Source organism: Lottia gigantea (assembly GCF_000327385.1).
Source record: "Lottia gigantea unplaced genomic scaffold LOTGIsca_16, whole genome shotgun sequence".
NCBI classification, from domain to species: Eukaryota; Metazoa; Mollusca; class Gastropoda; family Lottiidae; genus Lottia; species Lottia gigantea.
This window is the reverse complement of record NW_008707965.1, coordinates 2,228,652-2,245,957: the sequence shown is the minus strand read 5'-3', so window position 1 is coordinate 2,245,957 and position 17,306 is coordinate 2,228,652. Positions and strand designations below refer to the sequence as shown.

The 17,306-nt window shown below is 36.4% G+C and overlaps 1 protein-coding gene across 1 annotated transcript; it reads left to right on the top strand.

The window, feature by feature from the left end:
• Positions 1-8,893: 8,893 nt before the first annotated feature.
• LOTGIDRAFT_112937 (hypothetical protein) lies at positions 8,894-17,306 on the top strand (the record flags this gene model as incomplete). Its single annotated transcript, XM_009050998.1, has 14 exons — positions 8,894-9,041; positions 9,411-9,659; positions 9,982-10,178; positions 10,751-10,804; positions 11,198-11,362; positions 11,804-11,995; positions 12,375-12,482; positions 13,011-13,115; positions 13,381-13,587; positions 13,878-14,230; positions 15,411-15,609; positions 15,905-16,152; positions 16,610-16,721; positions 17,163-17,306. Coding segments are annotated over 14 exons (2,481 nt in total), but the record flags the coding sequence as incomplete, so codon positions are not given.

Genomic DNA, 17,306 nt, shown 5'->3' with positions numbered 1-17,306 from the left:
GGCGAAAGTGTTGAGAGTGGTGGGTTCTAAGCTTTCGGACTACAAACCTTTCCTCTTACTAAACAGAAGCCTTACTATGCATTTTCTTTATTTTGGACACTGCAATATGATAATTAACTAATTATAAAGAGCTCACATCCACTTCCTTCTCGAGTCATGCCATATTCTTGTGTTATTCATCAATTATTTTGATATATATTTTACTTTCAGTACTTTCAGCTTTCAAACAAAACCTAAAACTATCCATCTCATTCTACTACCAGACTCCATTTCGAAGTTCTTCAGATGTTATTGTCTATAAAAACGAAAATATTTAAGTACGTCGTAAAACCATGTCATTCAATCAAGTCATTGGCGAAGAGTAGGAGGGGACTATTAATTCTTGGCTTTCAGAGTAACCTTTCCCCTATCACCAACACATTTCACTACCAAATTGGAAGTACATCAGACATCATGGACTATACAGGAAATAAAGAAATTGATTCGTTAGAGGTCTGGTATTATCTAATGTTACAGACAGTGTTTCAGAATAGTGTTTTGTTTATCGCGAATATGAAAAATGGTAACTGTCATATCTGGTCTATCTATCCATGTATCATCTACGATATATATACAATTTAATAGACGCCTGATAGAATAGAACTATATTGAATCCTGTTGTTATTGTATTAATATAATCCCACACAGGTCAATTACACTCTAAATAACCAACCACTTGACTAGGTCTATCCATCATAAGACTAAAAACGATAAATACACATCAAGCTCACAATACTGAAAATATGAGAGACAGTTCATAATAATAATATATTTGACAGAGGCTGACAATATAACAACAATCGATCAGGTTCCTGACTAAAACCCAGAGACAGAGAAACCTAAAAAGATTTCCGGCTAAAAGTCAGAGACGAGGAAAGCGAAAAGATTTCAGACTTAACCCAGAGACGGGGAAAATCAAAAGGATTTCTGATTAAAACTCAGAGATGGAGAAAGCCACTAAAAAACTGAAACAGGATAGTAGCTATTGTCAAGGTATAAGACGTTGTGAAGATGTAGTAACTAATACTTCAAAGTATCAGAGGTCTGGAACATAACTTTTTCAAGTAATATAAATGATAAACTGCAGTGATGATTGAAAGTATAGCAGTCATCGGGGACAATGTTTCTCTCAACTGGTAAACTTCGTTTCAAGTTAATATGAATTATCTCGCTTGGTTATCATTTATCATTTATCATCTTCGTCCTATCAATGACAAATTGAACGGTGTTTTACGTCCTACGCTACTGTTTCAAATTGGACTATGGGGTTGGAGAAAGCAATGTAAGTTGCAATGAGGGACATATTGCCTTGACAGGAGCAAACAACGTCTAAGTATTCTTTTTGATTTCTTATTGCAAAGGAATCTTTTCTGTCAAATTCTCTCCACACCCACTTACATGTCGAGTAAGAAAATAATGAGTAACTAGAATTGATCCGATATTTCCTCCTTGCATTTAAAAATTTCAAAATGAAAACAACCAGCAGGATTTCATTCGTTCCTCTCGGCTGTTTCCTTAGAGCTTCTACTCCGATAATGAACAAAATAAATCCGTTTTACCACTGATTGTAACATTGCGACGTGAGTATAGTCCGTAGCTCTTAAGAGAGGTTAATCTAACACTCGCTCTATGCAATTTAAGCTATATTGTGAATCTCTATATACTAATTACATATAACCTTAATAAGCTTTAGCGTTTGTAGTCAATGATGACTTTACTATAGCGTTTGATTGTATTAACCACAAAACAATCACTTACAATAACTCTCGATTACTTGACATTGTGACGATGTTTTACATTATGACAGAGTTTAATGTAACAAGATAGGTTGGAAATGATGCCATTAATTTATCCTGCGTGTTGAGTTAATAATATTTCTCTATAAATCTATGTACATGTATGTAATTGTGTTGTTTAGCCACCCTAGAGGATGCAACTCTTTGTTGAATTCTATTCTGAAAAAAGTCAGAACTTTGTTATGTTAATAATCTAATTTAGGGAGATTGTCAGGTGATTTATCAAGTTTTGATGTGTCATTTCAATTGCAAAATACATAATGGGATAAAGCTGTCTACTTCATTGCTTTCCTAGTTCTGTTGGCGTATTTTTATTTGGCCCTACATATTTCCGAATGTAATTTCAGACAAACAGCTGATATTGAGCTACGAGACCAAGTATTTTAACACCTTTATCCAAAGAGGCATTCTTGCAGAGGACCATTTTTAATTTTGGTCGAGGGTTGCCTCCATTTGAGGTGGTTAAAATTTGAATTTCGTTTCATAAAATACCTCCTTTCAACAAGACCAGAAAACAAATATTGTTCAAATTAAACTGTTTTAGAGATAGTGGTTGAGATATTCTGAAATAACAAGAACCGCAGGCCCTGATGGGGAAGTGGAATGACAGAAATAGACGCTATAAGTTTGTCATCTTGGTCTGAGAACACCTTAAGAAAGAAAACGGTTCTATTTTGCAACGTAGCACGCCTCAGTTTCTTGTACGTGAAGCAGCCAAGATACATCCATTTCGATCCTTGATGCGAACATGTTATTAGAAACAAAAACGTGTACCCAAATGGTGAAGTAAGTGTAAAAAACGTACTCAAGTTTTATTTGTTTATCTTGACTGATGGTTTGATTGAAGAGGGCTGGCTGATCTAACTCCGTTCCATGACTTCCTAGATAGGGATTATAGGGTGTAAAATTGAGGTAAAGCAAATTTTACGAAAGCAAAGGCACAGACATGTTGGCATTATCCCAGTAAAAGAGTATTGTTTTTTCAATTACTTGATTTAATTATATAAAAACAAAAGTAAAGTATTGAGGTTTGCTCGGTTAAGGAAGTTTAGGTCAAGTCTATAGAAAGTGATAGCTCTGTTTACTCTCCTCTTCGAACCCCGTCAGAAGCTAAGCTACAAATCGCGAAGTTAAAATCGACTAATGCCACTAACGGATCTGTAAATTAATTAAATCAACTGGAAATAATGGAAATTCAATCCCGATTCTACACGATCAGTTTTTAAATTCTAATGTCATAATGTTCACGCTCCTCTTAAAGTATTAGCGACGTGGAAACAGAGTATCCCGGTGGAATTTATCCCGTCCATTAACACTCCCAACACGCTATTGTGTCAAACTTTTCCAAATATCCATCGTCAGATTAGGACTCCGCCATCATAATGGAATCTCAATTCCTTTCAAAACATTAAAATTTCATGAAAAATCAACGAAACTTATTTATGAGTGAAAATGGCACGTTTTCACAGAATCTGTATGAGCAAAACATCGTTTTGTAGACGACTACACAGAAATTTGGAATTCACCGCATCAGACAACTACTTGGTGAGTCGATCGATATGAAGACCACTATTGAGATCTCATTGGCATAATTCAACACTATCGGCATCCAGCGTCTGTATTCAAAACAGCTTTATTGTTACCTAATTTCGAAGCAAATCGTTTAATTCTGGCCAAATTGTGTGGAAATGAGTGGGTATATCAAGAGGAATTGAAGTTGTTGACACGAAGTGTACCTTAATGGTGGTCTTATTACAGTGAAGACAAAAATTATTGGATTTTTAATAATGAAGTCACGATGAGATCGTTTGTTATCGTTCCTGGTCGCCATCTTTAAATTTCCTTGACTGGCAGAAGACAATCAATGAAAATGGCTATTGTCTGGAGATATTTGGTTGCTATTGGATTTTTGCTGACAGGAAGTTTCTCCGTTCTGGAAGTTCCAATTGGTATGCGCATTTTCTTCTTTGATGTTGTTCTTAATTATTGTTTTGCATATTTATTTAGATAATTACTTTTTAATCACTCGGACCTCATTAATTAATGGCTGCAATTAGCACACTAATTGCCAATGAATAGTAATAGAATTTAGTGGCTATTTGAGTCTCAGAAATGGATATCGCTGTACCAAATAAACATCAATGGTTATGTTGACTTTTAGAAACGTTTTTAAAAAACCAGAAATAGTTGCAGAGTTCACAAACCAAAGTTTCAAATAAACAATATTAGCTGCATGGACTCTCGTTCTCTTTCGACAGAAGGCAAGTAGTATAATTACAGTGTTAAGGCAGAGTGGGCAAGAATTTCCTTGGTAGCAAAATCTTTTCAGTCCTTTAATCTAGTTCAAAAGGCCAACTGCCACTGCCACTGACACTGCCAGACAGTCATAATGAAATAGTTTTATTGTCTACTGTTCTGCAAAAGTCATGTTTGGTCTTTCTTCTAACTTAATGACAAAATAGTATGTAATCACCAGAAGAACATTTAATTATGGAATATTTATATATTGATAATATTTTCATGCCCCTAATTATACTTGCTAAATGCTAATGCTATATTAAACGTATAAGCTAAACATGATAATAATGGGGCCGTGAATAGAAATTATATTTCATTAAAAGTCAAATTGTAGATAATTATGGCAACGTTTAGTCCCACCTAGTAAATTATAGTGAAGAAATAAATGGCTCTGACTGGGTTTTAATCTCTTATTAAAGACACGATGCCAAAAGATCGATAATCTTCTGGAAAAATTCTACATGGAATTGGATTTTCTATAAATACATCAATTTCTGCTACATTTCTCCAGAATTCTGCTATTTTATTGCTTGGCGAATGAAAACATTTACATAAACTTACTGATCATTATACCATGAAGTGAAGTCTGACTTATTATATTGTCAAAACTATTATTCATATCACAAGGAGGAATTGATATTCATCTAAAAGAAATATTATTCCGAACAGTGGGAGAAAAAATGACATACACTGTCAAATCTTATTTCAATATCACAAGGGGATTCAAATACGAAACCTGACATAAATATAACAAAACCATTTTTCATGTCACAGGGAGAAATCTCATATATACCTATCTAAACTCTTATTCAAATGGTAAGACGAAAACTGACATATACCTATCAAAACTATTATTCATATCACAAGGAGAAAACTGACATATACCTATCAAAACTATTATTCATATCACACCTATCAAAACTATTATTCTTATCACAAGGAGAAAACTGACATACCTATCAAAACTATTATTCAAATCACAAAAAGAAAACTGACATATACCTATCAAAACTATTATTCATATCACAAGGAGAAAACTGATATATACCTATCAAAACTATTATTCATATCACAAGGAGAAAACTGACATATACCTATCAAAACTAGTATTCAAATCACACCTATCAAAACTATTATTCTTATCACAAGGAGAAAACTGACATACCTATCAAAACTATTATTCAAATCACAAAAAGAAAACTGACATATACCTATCAAAACTATTATTCATATCACAAGGAGAAAACTGATATATACCTATCAAAACTATTATTCATATCACAAGGAGAAAACTGACATATACCTATCAAAACTATTATTCATATCACAAGGAGAAAACTGACATATACCTATCAAAACTATTATTCATATGACAGGGAGAAAACTGACATATACCTATCAAAACTATTATTCATATCACAGGGAGAAAACTGACATACCTATCAAAACTATTATTCATATCACAAGGAGAAAACTGACATAAACCTATCAAAACTATTATTCATATCACAAGAAGAAAACTGATATATACCTATCAAAACTATTATTCTTATCACAAGGAGAAAACTGACATATACCTATCAAAACTAGTATTTATATCACAAGGAGAAAACTGACATATACCTATCAAAACTATTATTCATATCACAGGGAGAAAACTGACATACCTATCAAAACTATTATTCATATCACAAGGAGAAAACTGACATAAACCTATCAAAACTATTATTCATATCACAAGAAGAAAACTGATATATACCTATCAAAACTATTATTCTTATCACAAGGAGAAAACTGACATATACCTATCAAAACTAGTATTTATATCACAAGAAGAAAACTGACATATTATACCTATCAAAACAGTTATTCATATCACAAGGAGAAAACTGACATATACCTATCAAAACTAGTATTTATATCACAAGGAGAAAACTGACATATTATACCTATCAAAACAGTTATTCATATCACAAGGAGAAAACTGACATATACCTATCAAAACTATTATTCATATCACAAGGAGAAACTGATATATACCCATCAAAACTATTATTCATATCACAAGGAGAAATCCGACTAAAATACAAACCAAAAAATATGCAATGACGAGCTAACATAACCGTCCCTTGTAGTTTGTTAAAGAGATATCAAGAACTACCTAGTCTGCGATATCAGTATCTGCTGGAAGCGTATGTTAACTTGTCATCTACCAACAAATATCTAGTCTGCGATATCAGCATCTGATAGAAGCGTGCGTTAACTTGTCATCTACCAACAAATACCTTGTCTACGATATCAGTATCTGCTTGAAGCGTGCGTTAACTTGTCGTCTACCAACAAATACTTAGTCTACGATATCAGTATCTGCTTGAAGCGTGCGTTAACTTGTCGTCTACCAACAAATACCTAGTCTACGATATCAGTATCTGCTTGAAGCGTGCGTTAACTTGTCGTCTACCAACTAATACCTAGTCTACGATATCAGCATCTGCTTGAAGCGTGCGTTAACTTGTCATCTACCAACAAATACCTAGTCTACGATATCAGTATCTGCTTGAAGCGTGCGTTAACTTGTCGTCTACCAACAAATACCTAGTCTACGATATCAGTATCTGCTTGAAGCGTGCGTTAACTTGTCGTCTACCAACAAATACCTATTCTACGATATCAGTATCTGCTTGAAGCGTGCGTTAACTTGTCGTCTACCAACTAATACCTAGTCTACGATATCAGCATCTGCTTGAAGCGTGCGTTAACTTGTCATCTACCAACAAATACCTAGTCTACGATATCAGTATCTGCTTGAAGCGTGCGTTAACTTGTCGTCTACCAACAAATACCTAGTCTACGATATCAGTATCTGCTAGAAGCGTGCGTTAACTTGTCATCTACCAACAAATACCTAGTCTACGATATCAGTATCTGCTTGAAGCGTGCGTTAACTTGTCGTCTACCAACAAATACCTAGTCTGCGATATCAGCATCTGCTAGAAGCGTGCGTTAACTTGTCATCTACCAACAAATACCTAGTCTACGATATCAGCATCTGCTAAAAGCGTACGTTAACTTTTCATCTACCAACTAATACCTAGTCTACGATATCAGCATCTGCTTGAAGCTTGCGTTAACTTGTCGTCTACCAACAAATACCTAGTCTGCGATATCAGCATCTGCTAGAAGCGTGCGTTAACTTGTCATCTACCAACAAATACCTAGTCTACATATCAGCATCTGCTAAAAGCGTACGTTAAGTTTTCATCTACCAACTAATACCTAGTCTACGATATCAGCATCTGCTTGAAGCGTGCGTTAACTTGTCGTCTACCAACTAACCAACCATCATGTACCAGACTATTTTAATCAAATTCACAAAATTTTATTTATTCTTTACAATGCAACGAAGTGTCATAGAATTACCATGATATTGCATCTGGTTTAAAAACCTTTTCAAATACAATTACATAACGTATTCCTCAGTAGACTTCACGTGGAAACCGATATTGGAATTTTCTCCTTATAACATGGCTAATTAGACTCGGGTAAAATGTTGGCGGGAAATGATGCTTGCTTCTCGGAGACTTGAGAATTGAGTAGAAATTGATTGCAATTTGGCGCCAAAAAACATCGTAATCTGAATCAACTTGACAAATATGTGACCCTGAACTATAATCGTCAATGTCATGACTTTACGTACTAATTGCTGAGTAATAGTGGTAATTAGAATTCAAGCCATTAATCATCTGTGAAAATGATTTCCATAAAGTAAGACAGACCCAATATGAAGATTTACACCTGCAGATCCCATACTTAAACCCACAATTTAAGAACCTGCGCCACATTAAGTGTTCGAGAATATTCTCAAAAGCACGATTCAAGTGTTTTGCATCTGCTTGTTTGATTTGCTGCCATTTTGTATCAATGTACTCACCCCAGGGGAATATGTGTCGTGACAAAACAGGTTTCGCTTTTCTAAACTCTCTGCTCTATTATTCTGTTCAATCTCGACCTTTCAAAAAGGAAACTGTATGACATATTAGCATGTGGAACAAAGGAAATGAGCACCAGCTATCTGAAAGTTTCAAATCATGTACATGGAAAAGAGAAAGGGACTTTACATGGATTAAATGATTGTATTTGGCCTCGGTTTGATAAATCCATTGTTTTTCAAGTGGCAATTACTATAACCTTCACAAGTAACCTTGCAAAACGTTTCTGGAAGAGACAGGCCACCTCCCCCTATCTCACCATCAAGAGGTTCCAGATGTTGTATTGTCAATATTCTGTGTTAAGATTGGTTAATGGCTACTCGAAGTTGCTAATGAACAATCTCTTCCAGTAATTAAATATGGAATATGGTCACTTCACAGTAAAAAAGTACTGAACATTGAAACTCCCACGAGCAGACTATTGATTAAGAGCACGTTTCTTTGATGTGTGTCAGCGTAGAGAGGTGTGGGGGTGGGGAACATGTGTCATTCTGGGACTGGGTGTGGCATATCATCATTTCTTTCAGAGAAACAACATTTCTTTCAGCGAATCAACATTTCTTTCAGAGAATCCACAATGTTATGAGTTACATCCATTCTGAAACTCAATAGCTGCATCTCAGTGCAAGAGGAACTTTCAACTTGGGTTCTTTGTCATTTAATAAGTGTAACCAATGTTGTACAATTTCATATATCTACTACTTTCCCATTCTGAGTATATGTATCATCTTTTCAGGGTTGATTCTGGATGAAAGTGAATCTGATTTAGAGAAAGCATTTAATTTTGCTCGAATGGTGATCAACAACGATGCTAGTTATCCCAGACAATCACCACGTGGCCATTATGGGCGACAACTCCTGATGGCGATGGTTGTGAATAAAACCACCATTGCTGATAATTATAAATTAGGCGCTGCAAGTAAGTAGAAAATATCCTTTACTAAGGAGACACTGGTATATAATTTATTTCATCGCAATAGAGCTCAATTTTAATTGGTTTACTTATTGCATTCCAAATTGTTTACCAGGCTCATCTAAAATGAAAGTACGATCTATCATGGTGCGGACGATTTTTCTCAAGTTTCTAAACTTAGATTTCGTTATAATAACCCACGGATAATCCGGAAATGATCGATGCTGCTGTGAGTTTTGGCCAGAGACCAGCTAGTAGAAAGTATTGTTGTCCTTGTAAAAACCTGTTGTTTCTTATTGTAATAGAACTAAATATGTTTTTAACATTTCTGTCAATCGAACACAGCCCAAATGATATTGATGTTGTTTATTTCAGTCTGTAACCTAGCCAATCAAGGTGTAGCTGCTATAATTGGTATCGGACACCCTGATTCTTATAATACCATACAGTCTTACAGCCACGCCTTAGAAATACCATATATTCTCGTAACTCCCGCTCGGTCTATACCAAACGATGTGTATCAATATGACGTCAGTTTGTGCCCGCCTTTTGCTGATGTCGTCATAGATTTGATTGACAGGTTACAATGGCCCAAGGTGTACTATATTTATGATTCCGATGACGGTAAGTAAATAGGTTCTTGAAAAAGCTGTTTTCTCCCTAGAAATTTCACATTACGACGTTTAGATTTGTCTCGCCTGTTCCTCTTTTAGGGACATGATTTTGTTCTAGTAATAAAAAGCAAAATAAAAATACAAAATATTATTCGTTTCGTCAGGAGGAAATTTGAAACAGGTTAGTGATATAATGTATTCTTTTAGTATCCTCCAGACCAAATCACTGAATCAGGATAAAAGCAGGTTTAATCATGTGTGTTAGCAATTTCCACGAAATACTCAATATACCTTCTCAAAAGCTAATAAATGTACATACAAAATATTTCCAGGTCTGTGGCGGCTACAGAAGGTCTATCAATATTTCCAACGAAGAAAATATGGTCCTATCGTAATTGATGCTTACCGAATCAAATCAGTAGCGAATTCGTACGAACAACTAAGACGACTGGATAACAAAGAGTTTGATATTAAAAGGATCGTGCTAGATTTATCTACTCCTGGTGCCTATAGAACCATCTTAGAGCAGGTAAAGTAACGCGTGTTTGTAGCTTTCAAAACACCTCGGAAATGGTATTTTGTCTTGTGAGGGTTCGCACAATCCACTTCGCAGCCGAATGAGCTATGCCACTGTTCATGAAGGCTCGCTGTCCTAGCAGGCAACCGACTGAGCAATGCCACTGTCCGAGCAGGCAACAATTCACTTCGCAACCGACTGAGCTATGCCACTATCCTAGCAGACAGCAATCCGCTTCGCATCCGACTGAGCTATGCCACTATCTTAGCAGACAACAATCCACTTCGAATCCGACTGAGCTATGCCACTATCTTAGCGGACAACAATTCACTTCACAAACGACTGAGTTATGCCACTGTCCTAGCAGACAGCAATCCACTTCGCATCCGACTGAGCTATGCTACTGTCTTAGCAGGCAGCAATCCACTTCGCAACCGACTGAGCTATGCCACTGTCCTATCAGACTGCAATCCTTTTCTCAACCGATGAATATTTAATGCTGGTACTTGATGCTGTGCCCTCCGCACAAACCCCAACCCTTCGAATGATATTGTTATTTATGACCTTTGACCTCAATATTCCAGGTGGTGGATATGGGAATGAACAGAGATAACTACCATTATATTTTAGCTGGGCTGGTAAGTCAAGATTTATTTTACTCTCGAGATAGAGTTCTTATAATTTGATTTTAAGCACAGGAAAATCTAAGACTAAGGGGCGTTATTTAACAGATCAAGGGAGACAACTATTGTGGAAAACCTCAATTTGAAATGGAAGTCTCTTTATTGTTATAGATACCATCACAGGCTGCTCAACTAGAGTAGGACAAATGAACAGTTTAGAGTTCGTGCATCATGTGATACACATATGAATATCGATGACTTCATTGCCAATCTCTCCTAGTATGGTTATATTTTGATTTTATATTTTGCTTATTAATTTTCCAGAACTTCGCTGACATATATTTAAAAAAAATTATTTTCTCTTTTATCGGAGATGTTTTACATGTGCTGACATCAATTTCGTTACAGGGTGCGGTAGATTTAAACGAATCTAATTTTTATGACATGTTTCTGTATGGTGGAGTAAATATCACCACGTTTGATACGATTGACAAGCGAAGCGAGATTTACAGACGCTGGAAAACTTTAGCCAGGAAATACAGTCAACAGTTTAAAGATCTGTACCCTTTTAAGGTAGGACGTTGTCTTGTGACTTCCAGAAGCTTTTTGCGTGTACATTGACCGGGTGTTTGGAAATTAGAGCCCCTTCCTCCACAACCTAGGCTAAAAATGGATGTGGACAAAAACTAAAGTGATTCTGAGCAGGTATTTATTAAAGTTTCCCTCTGGGTTTCTAAGATTTTCTGTGGCTTTCATCTGCCTCCTGTACCATAAGAATGCAGCCTGTGGTACAGGCAGATGGAAGCCACAGAAAATAATAGATACCCAGAGAGAAACTTGAATAAATATATTTTCTGTTTTATTTCTCATAACAAATCAGAGGGAAAGTCACTGTTGACCTGTAATTGAAACACCAGCTACAGGTCCACTATTGTGTCACGTAAAACACACCTGGCTCTGGTTTACTACTCTGGAAATTTACCAAACCACAGTATCTGGTTCTGTTTGTTTCAGACGGAAACATCGTTAATGGTAGATGCAGTAATGGTGGTACATGAAGCCATAACCAGTCTGTACACTCAAGACAAGCAGAGTAAACTGTTCCGTGCCAACAGAAGAACCTTGGATCGTCTACGGGTCCAGTGTCGAGCAGAGTCTATCAAGCCGTCTTATATAGGTCGGCATATTCTGGAAAAACTCTTACAGGTAAATCTTCCAAACGAACTTTAATATCACCACTACTATAATATTTTTACTCTTGATTTTTCCATGCTTTGGACGAAATTTTGATTAACGAAATTGTCTTGCTTGTACGTATTTTTATTAAATTATTTAGCAACCTTTAGATGAGGTTATAATTTTACTGATCAACATAGTGGCCTTTTGCTTGTATCTAACTTAGTTGTGAATCGTGTCTGGTCCGTACAGATCCATGCCAGTGAAATCCAACTTTGAATTGCTTTTATATGTGGAACATGGTGAAAAAGTGGGTAATTTTTGGAATGCCTTACAGTAGTGAATTTTAACAATTTCCAAAAAAATGTTCTTGCTTGTTCCTCTGTTGTTGTTTTATTCTCGTTAACAGGTGGAACTACAAGGGTTAACAGGACCAGTTGTTTTCAATGCTAAGGGTATCAGGAAAGATTATTCTTTAGATGTTATGAATATGGGATTTCAGGAGAGTTTTAAAAAGGTAAAAATTGGTATTTCGACCGAAATAACTTCATTAAAGCTACCGATAGTATTTCACCTGGTTATACACCGGAATAAAAATATGTTATTCGAAGGAAGTAATCTGTCTCTAAGCCCACAAATCTGGCCCTACCAGTTCTGTATGTTACGTTATATGTGGTAGTGATTTCGTCTGAAGAACAAGTACGGCCAGGGAAAACGATAATACATTAAGTGTTGGACGCCACAGGGACTAATTCAATATATCTGTAATCGTAACAATCTCCAATAAATACTTTCTGTTTCCAATGAAATGAATGGTGTTTATGTCCTACTTTCTACACGATGTGGGCTAATGGTTCTTTTTCAATGCGTGTTCTCTGTTGCACAATGTGATTGCAGAATGTCGTGCAATGTCTGGCATATGACCATTGTATTTGGTGTCCCAGTTTGACTATCAAATGAAGAATTACCCTCACCGAACACCGAAAATCTTCATCACTTTTTTCTCCCAATACATCTTACATAAACCTGGCTTTATTTTTGAAAGGTACAAACATGGAAGCCGAGAACATCAAAACATTTACCAGATTACTCGATTCACAGGAATAATACCGATCTGAGGAATCGAACACAACGAATAGCCACAGTATTAGTAAGTACATAAACTCATTACTCAGTACATTCAGAATGGACCTTGCAAGGTATAATCTTGTAATGACCCCAAGGATTAACCAATCTCTTCTCAATCTGAATCTTTCGGCTACCATTACCATTGGTATTATAAATTCAATTTGCATACATGTATACATACTGTTTTCTGCCTTTTATATCTATATTCCAGTGTACATCGATTGTATTTTTACAAACTGTTATTCACCTTGGCAATGTTGCATCAATGGATGATGGTTTTATTTCAGGAGAGTCCTTTCACCATGAGAAGGCAGAAACGAGATGGGGAACCTCCGGTCGGTCCTAACGGGCAATATGAAGGGTTCTGTGTGGATCTGATAGAGAAAGTGGCTGCTAAAGTCGGTTTTGATTATGTTATTCTTCCCAGCAATGATTATGGCAAGAAATTACCAAATGGATCGTGGACTGGAATGATTGGTGATCTTGTTCGGAAGGTAATTTACCATTTTAGAATTTCCAGATGACATCGTGAGTATGCATGGAATATTCTAGACAGAGATGTAGGACTGTTACACTCACCATTTCCTCGAAATCGTGGCTTTGTCGTTCATTCGCATCTCTTTGATTGTCTATCATATTTTATCTTTTGTCTTGTCACATATTCCACTCTAACTGACTAGAAGACAACCACATGTATAATTCAACGTCCGACTGAGCTCCAATCACTTATCTACCTCATTTATCACCCCACCTTACTTTTTTCTTCTGATATTTTTATTTACAGCAAAAAGACATTGCAGTGGCATCGTTAACTATAACAGAAGAACGGGAGAGAGCTGTAGATTTCTCCAAACCGTTCATGAGTACTGGTATCAGTATCATGATAAAAAAACCGGATAAACAGAAACCAGGTGTCTTCTCCTTTATGCAGCCGTTGGACATGACGGTCTGGAGTTGTATTGGTATTGGCTTCCTGGCCGTGAGCTTCGTGCTGTTCTTCGTGGGAAGATTCAGTCCGTATGAATGGAGTGGTGATGGCGATAAAGACGAAGAAGTGGCGAATACTTTCACAATATCTAATACTATGTGGTTTTCATTAGGGGCTTTGATGCAGCAGGGCTCTGATATATCCCCGAGGTTGGTTACTAAAAGGTTGACCTTAAGGTTATCCGAGGAATAAGTCTTTAGATCCCAATATGTAATTTTGTCTCAAAATGAGGAATGGGTTTATTACAAATGCAAATTCAAAGAATTGAACTGATATGAGAATTGGGGATTCTAAACGCATAACTGTTGGCTTGAAGAATTAAATACATATTGCGTTGATGATGAAGTAAAATGTATTTTCTCACATGTCTGACATAACACATACTATTTCAATGAGAATCACTGATAATAAAATGGTAATGTTTATTTCCCAACCCAAAACGTATAAAGACTTATTCCTGTGGCGGGAATATCTCATAAGATATTCCATAAAACGCCCAAGCACTCTTATCCTTTTAAATGTTATAAGAAAAGAAGCCGTAGTACCCATTTCTTACCTTACATATGCAAGATATTTTGACTTATTTGGGCAAAGCTCTGAAATATTGACAGGTCTTTTGTGTGGGGAAGTGAAAATTTCTTAAATTTAATGGCATTAGAACAAAGGCAATAGCTTATCACTAGATGGCGAATAACTTGGATTATATACCCTGAGAGTAATGGGTACTACGCCTTCAATAGTGCTTGTATTTGGTTAAATCAATGGATTCGTCCATATACTTTTATGATTTTACCAAAGGAGGCAACCTTGGGTACATACCAGATCCTGGATGCGTCACTTTTCCCTGTAGATTTATGATTTATTTTCTTGCCTTTGTCTCATTGAGTCATTACAGTTATTGACCAGCAGTAGGTCATTCTCCTGCCAATTATCCTACTGATATTTTCCGTGAGTGAGTCGCGCCATTACATCAGCAATTGGTCAACATTGGTCTCAACTTTTGTCCTGTTTTATTGCATGCCACATAAGTCTAATACTGTCATTTGTCTAACCCAAGACCTCATGGTTCTCTTGTATTAGGGCGGTATGCTTCTTACAATTCATCAAATGATCTAATTTCATAACAGCCATACCTTGAACGTGTTAAGTCTTCGAAAGCAATAAAGCTGTTGATATTGGAAGTATTTTCGATAAGAACAATGTTGCACAATGACCAGCAGTGTAAATGTGCTCTTGATATGCTTTCATTGATCCAAAATTCTTAAAAATAACAACTTCATTTCACACAACCAGGCCTGCCCCTGGTATATATCTAGTTTCTCTCTACAGATCTTTATCTGGAAGACTGATTGGCAGTGCTTGGTGGTTTTTTACCCTCATCATCATCTCGTCCTATACTGCCAACTTAGCTGCTTTTCTGACCATTGAGAAGATGTTGACTCCAATTGATTCAGCTGATGATTTGGTCAGACAAACTGATATTAAATATGGTACCAAGATGGAAGGCTCTTCCTGGGAATTTTTTGAGGTAGGTAAAAGGTGTTTCTAAAACGTGCCTCTGATAGCTTACGTCGAAGGAAGACCTCCTGGTAAATAGCCAATTGATGTGGGTCGACAAGAATAATGAATTTGCTCCGAATTCGCCTTGTGAGCTTTGAACAAATCAATATGCAATGATCGTTCTGCATCCGACTGGCATTCAAGATCGGAGCAAACTGTAGTAGCCTGTCCGATGTTTGACTGCAACCTGTTTTTAAAAATCGGATGACTGAAAATTGGGTTGGATAAACTTACTGTTTTCGCCTAACCGTTCTATCTTTCAGCAATCCCAAGTACAAACGTACAAACTGATGTATAAATACATGAAAGAGAACAAAGATGAAGTGTTATTTAAAAATGTACGAGATGGGGTGGAGAAAGTTAGATCTGGTAAAAATAAATACGCCTTTCTTTTGGAGTCCACCATGAATAATTATTATAACCAACGAGAACCATGTGATACTATCAGAGTAGGTGAAAATTTAGATAATAAAGGTTATGGTATAGCTACTCCTGTCGGCTACCCACACAGGTAAGTTACTAACGCACTAACTGACGCGGACACCCTGCTCTGTGATTCTATAAGTTGTCCCTAGTTCTAGCATCATACCAAATTGGAGAGTACAGGGCACTGAGCAAAATTGCAAACTGGCAAGGACACGGACATTAAACATTAGAATTTGAATGATACGGCATGATTAATCAGATAGAACCTGCGGTTTGATTTTAAATGAGGTTTGATATTGGTTGAATGTAGGTCCCTATTATCCTTGAACGTACCAAAATACCAAATGGGGGTTCGTTTTTTTCCAGGAAAAGATGTCTTCCTTAACCAACGAACGGCTGTTAGATATTTCTTTTTTTTATCAATAAGGGAACCCATCTTTAAAATATGTTATGCCCATTGTGATATGACTGTTTCCTTTACATGAAGTCAACTTGTATAATATGTTCCATTGCTGGATTGTGTCATGATTTCTTTTCTGCAGAGATGCCATCAATATAGCTGTATTGGAGTTACGTGAAGTTGGTGAACTCCACAAATTAGAACAGAAATGGTGGTATGATAAGGGTGAATGTGGTAATGCTGACGGTGGTAAGGTAAGAAAATTCATATAATATAAGACCCATGAATATACTATAAACTATACAGTAAACCTCTATAAACCACATCCCTTGAAATCCGACATAAGTCAACCAACAATTTCCTAAGTATCAACTGAATTACTATATAATCTGTAGAAGAAAATTCCCAATAGACAGGCAACACAAAGTGCACAACCTGTACTTTAATAGTTTGCTATGAGGAATCTCCGAAGACTCCGCGCAGTCAAAATAATTTTTATTAGCTATATGGACTCCTCAGTTGTGCTTTCGTTGATAAACATTATTGGCCGGGTAGACTTATCGAAAAAGGGGTGCTTTTGTTGACCCCGATCTCCGAACGTTATAATGTTAGCCACAATCGTTGTTGTGGGGCCCCAATGGGTCTAATTATTTCTAACTGGTCATTCGAGCTCCATTATTTCCGTTTCGTTTCAGGATGCGTCTCAAAGTGCTTTAACATTAAGTAACGTGTCTGGTATATTTCATATCCTAATCGGTGGACTGGTGTTAGCTATGATAACATCTTCACTGGAATACCTGATACAGAAGAAATTATACGCCAATAAAGCTAAGGTTTAG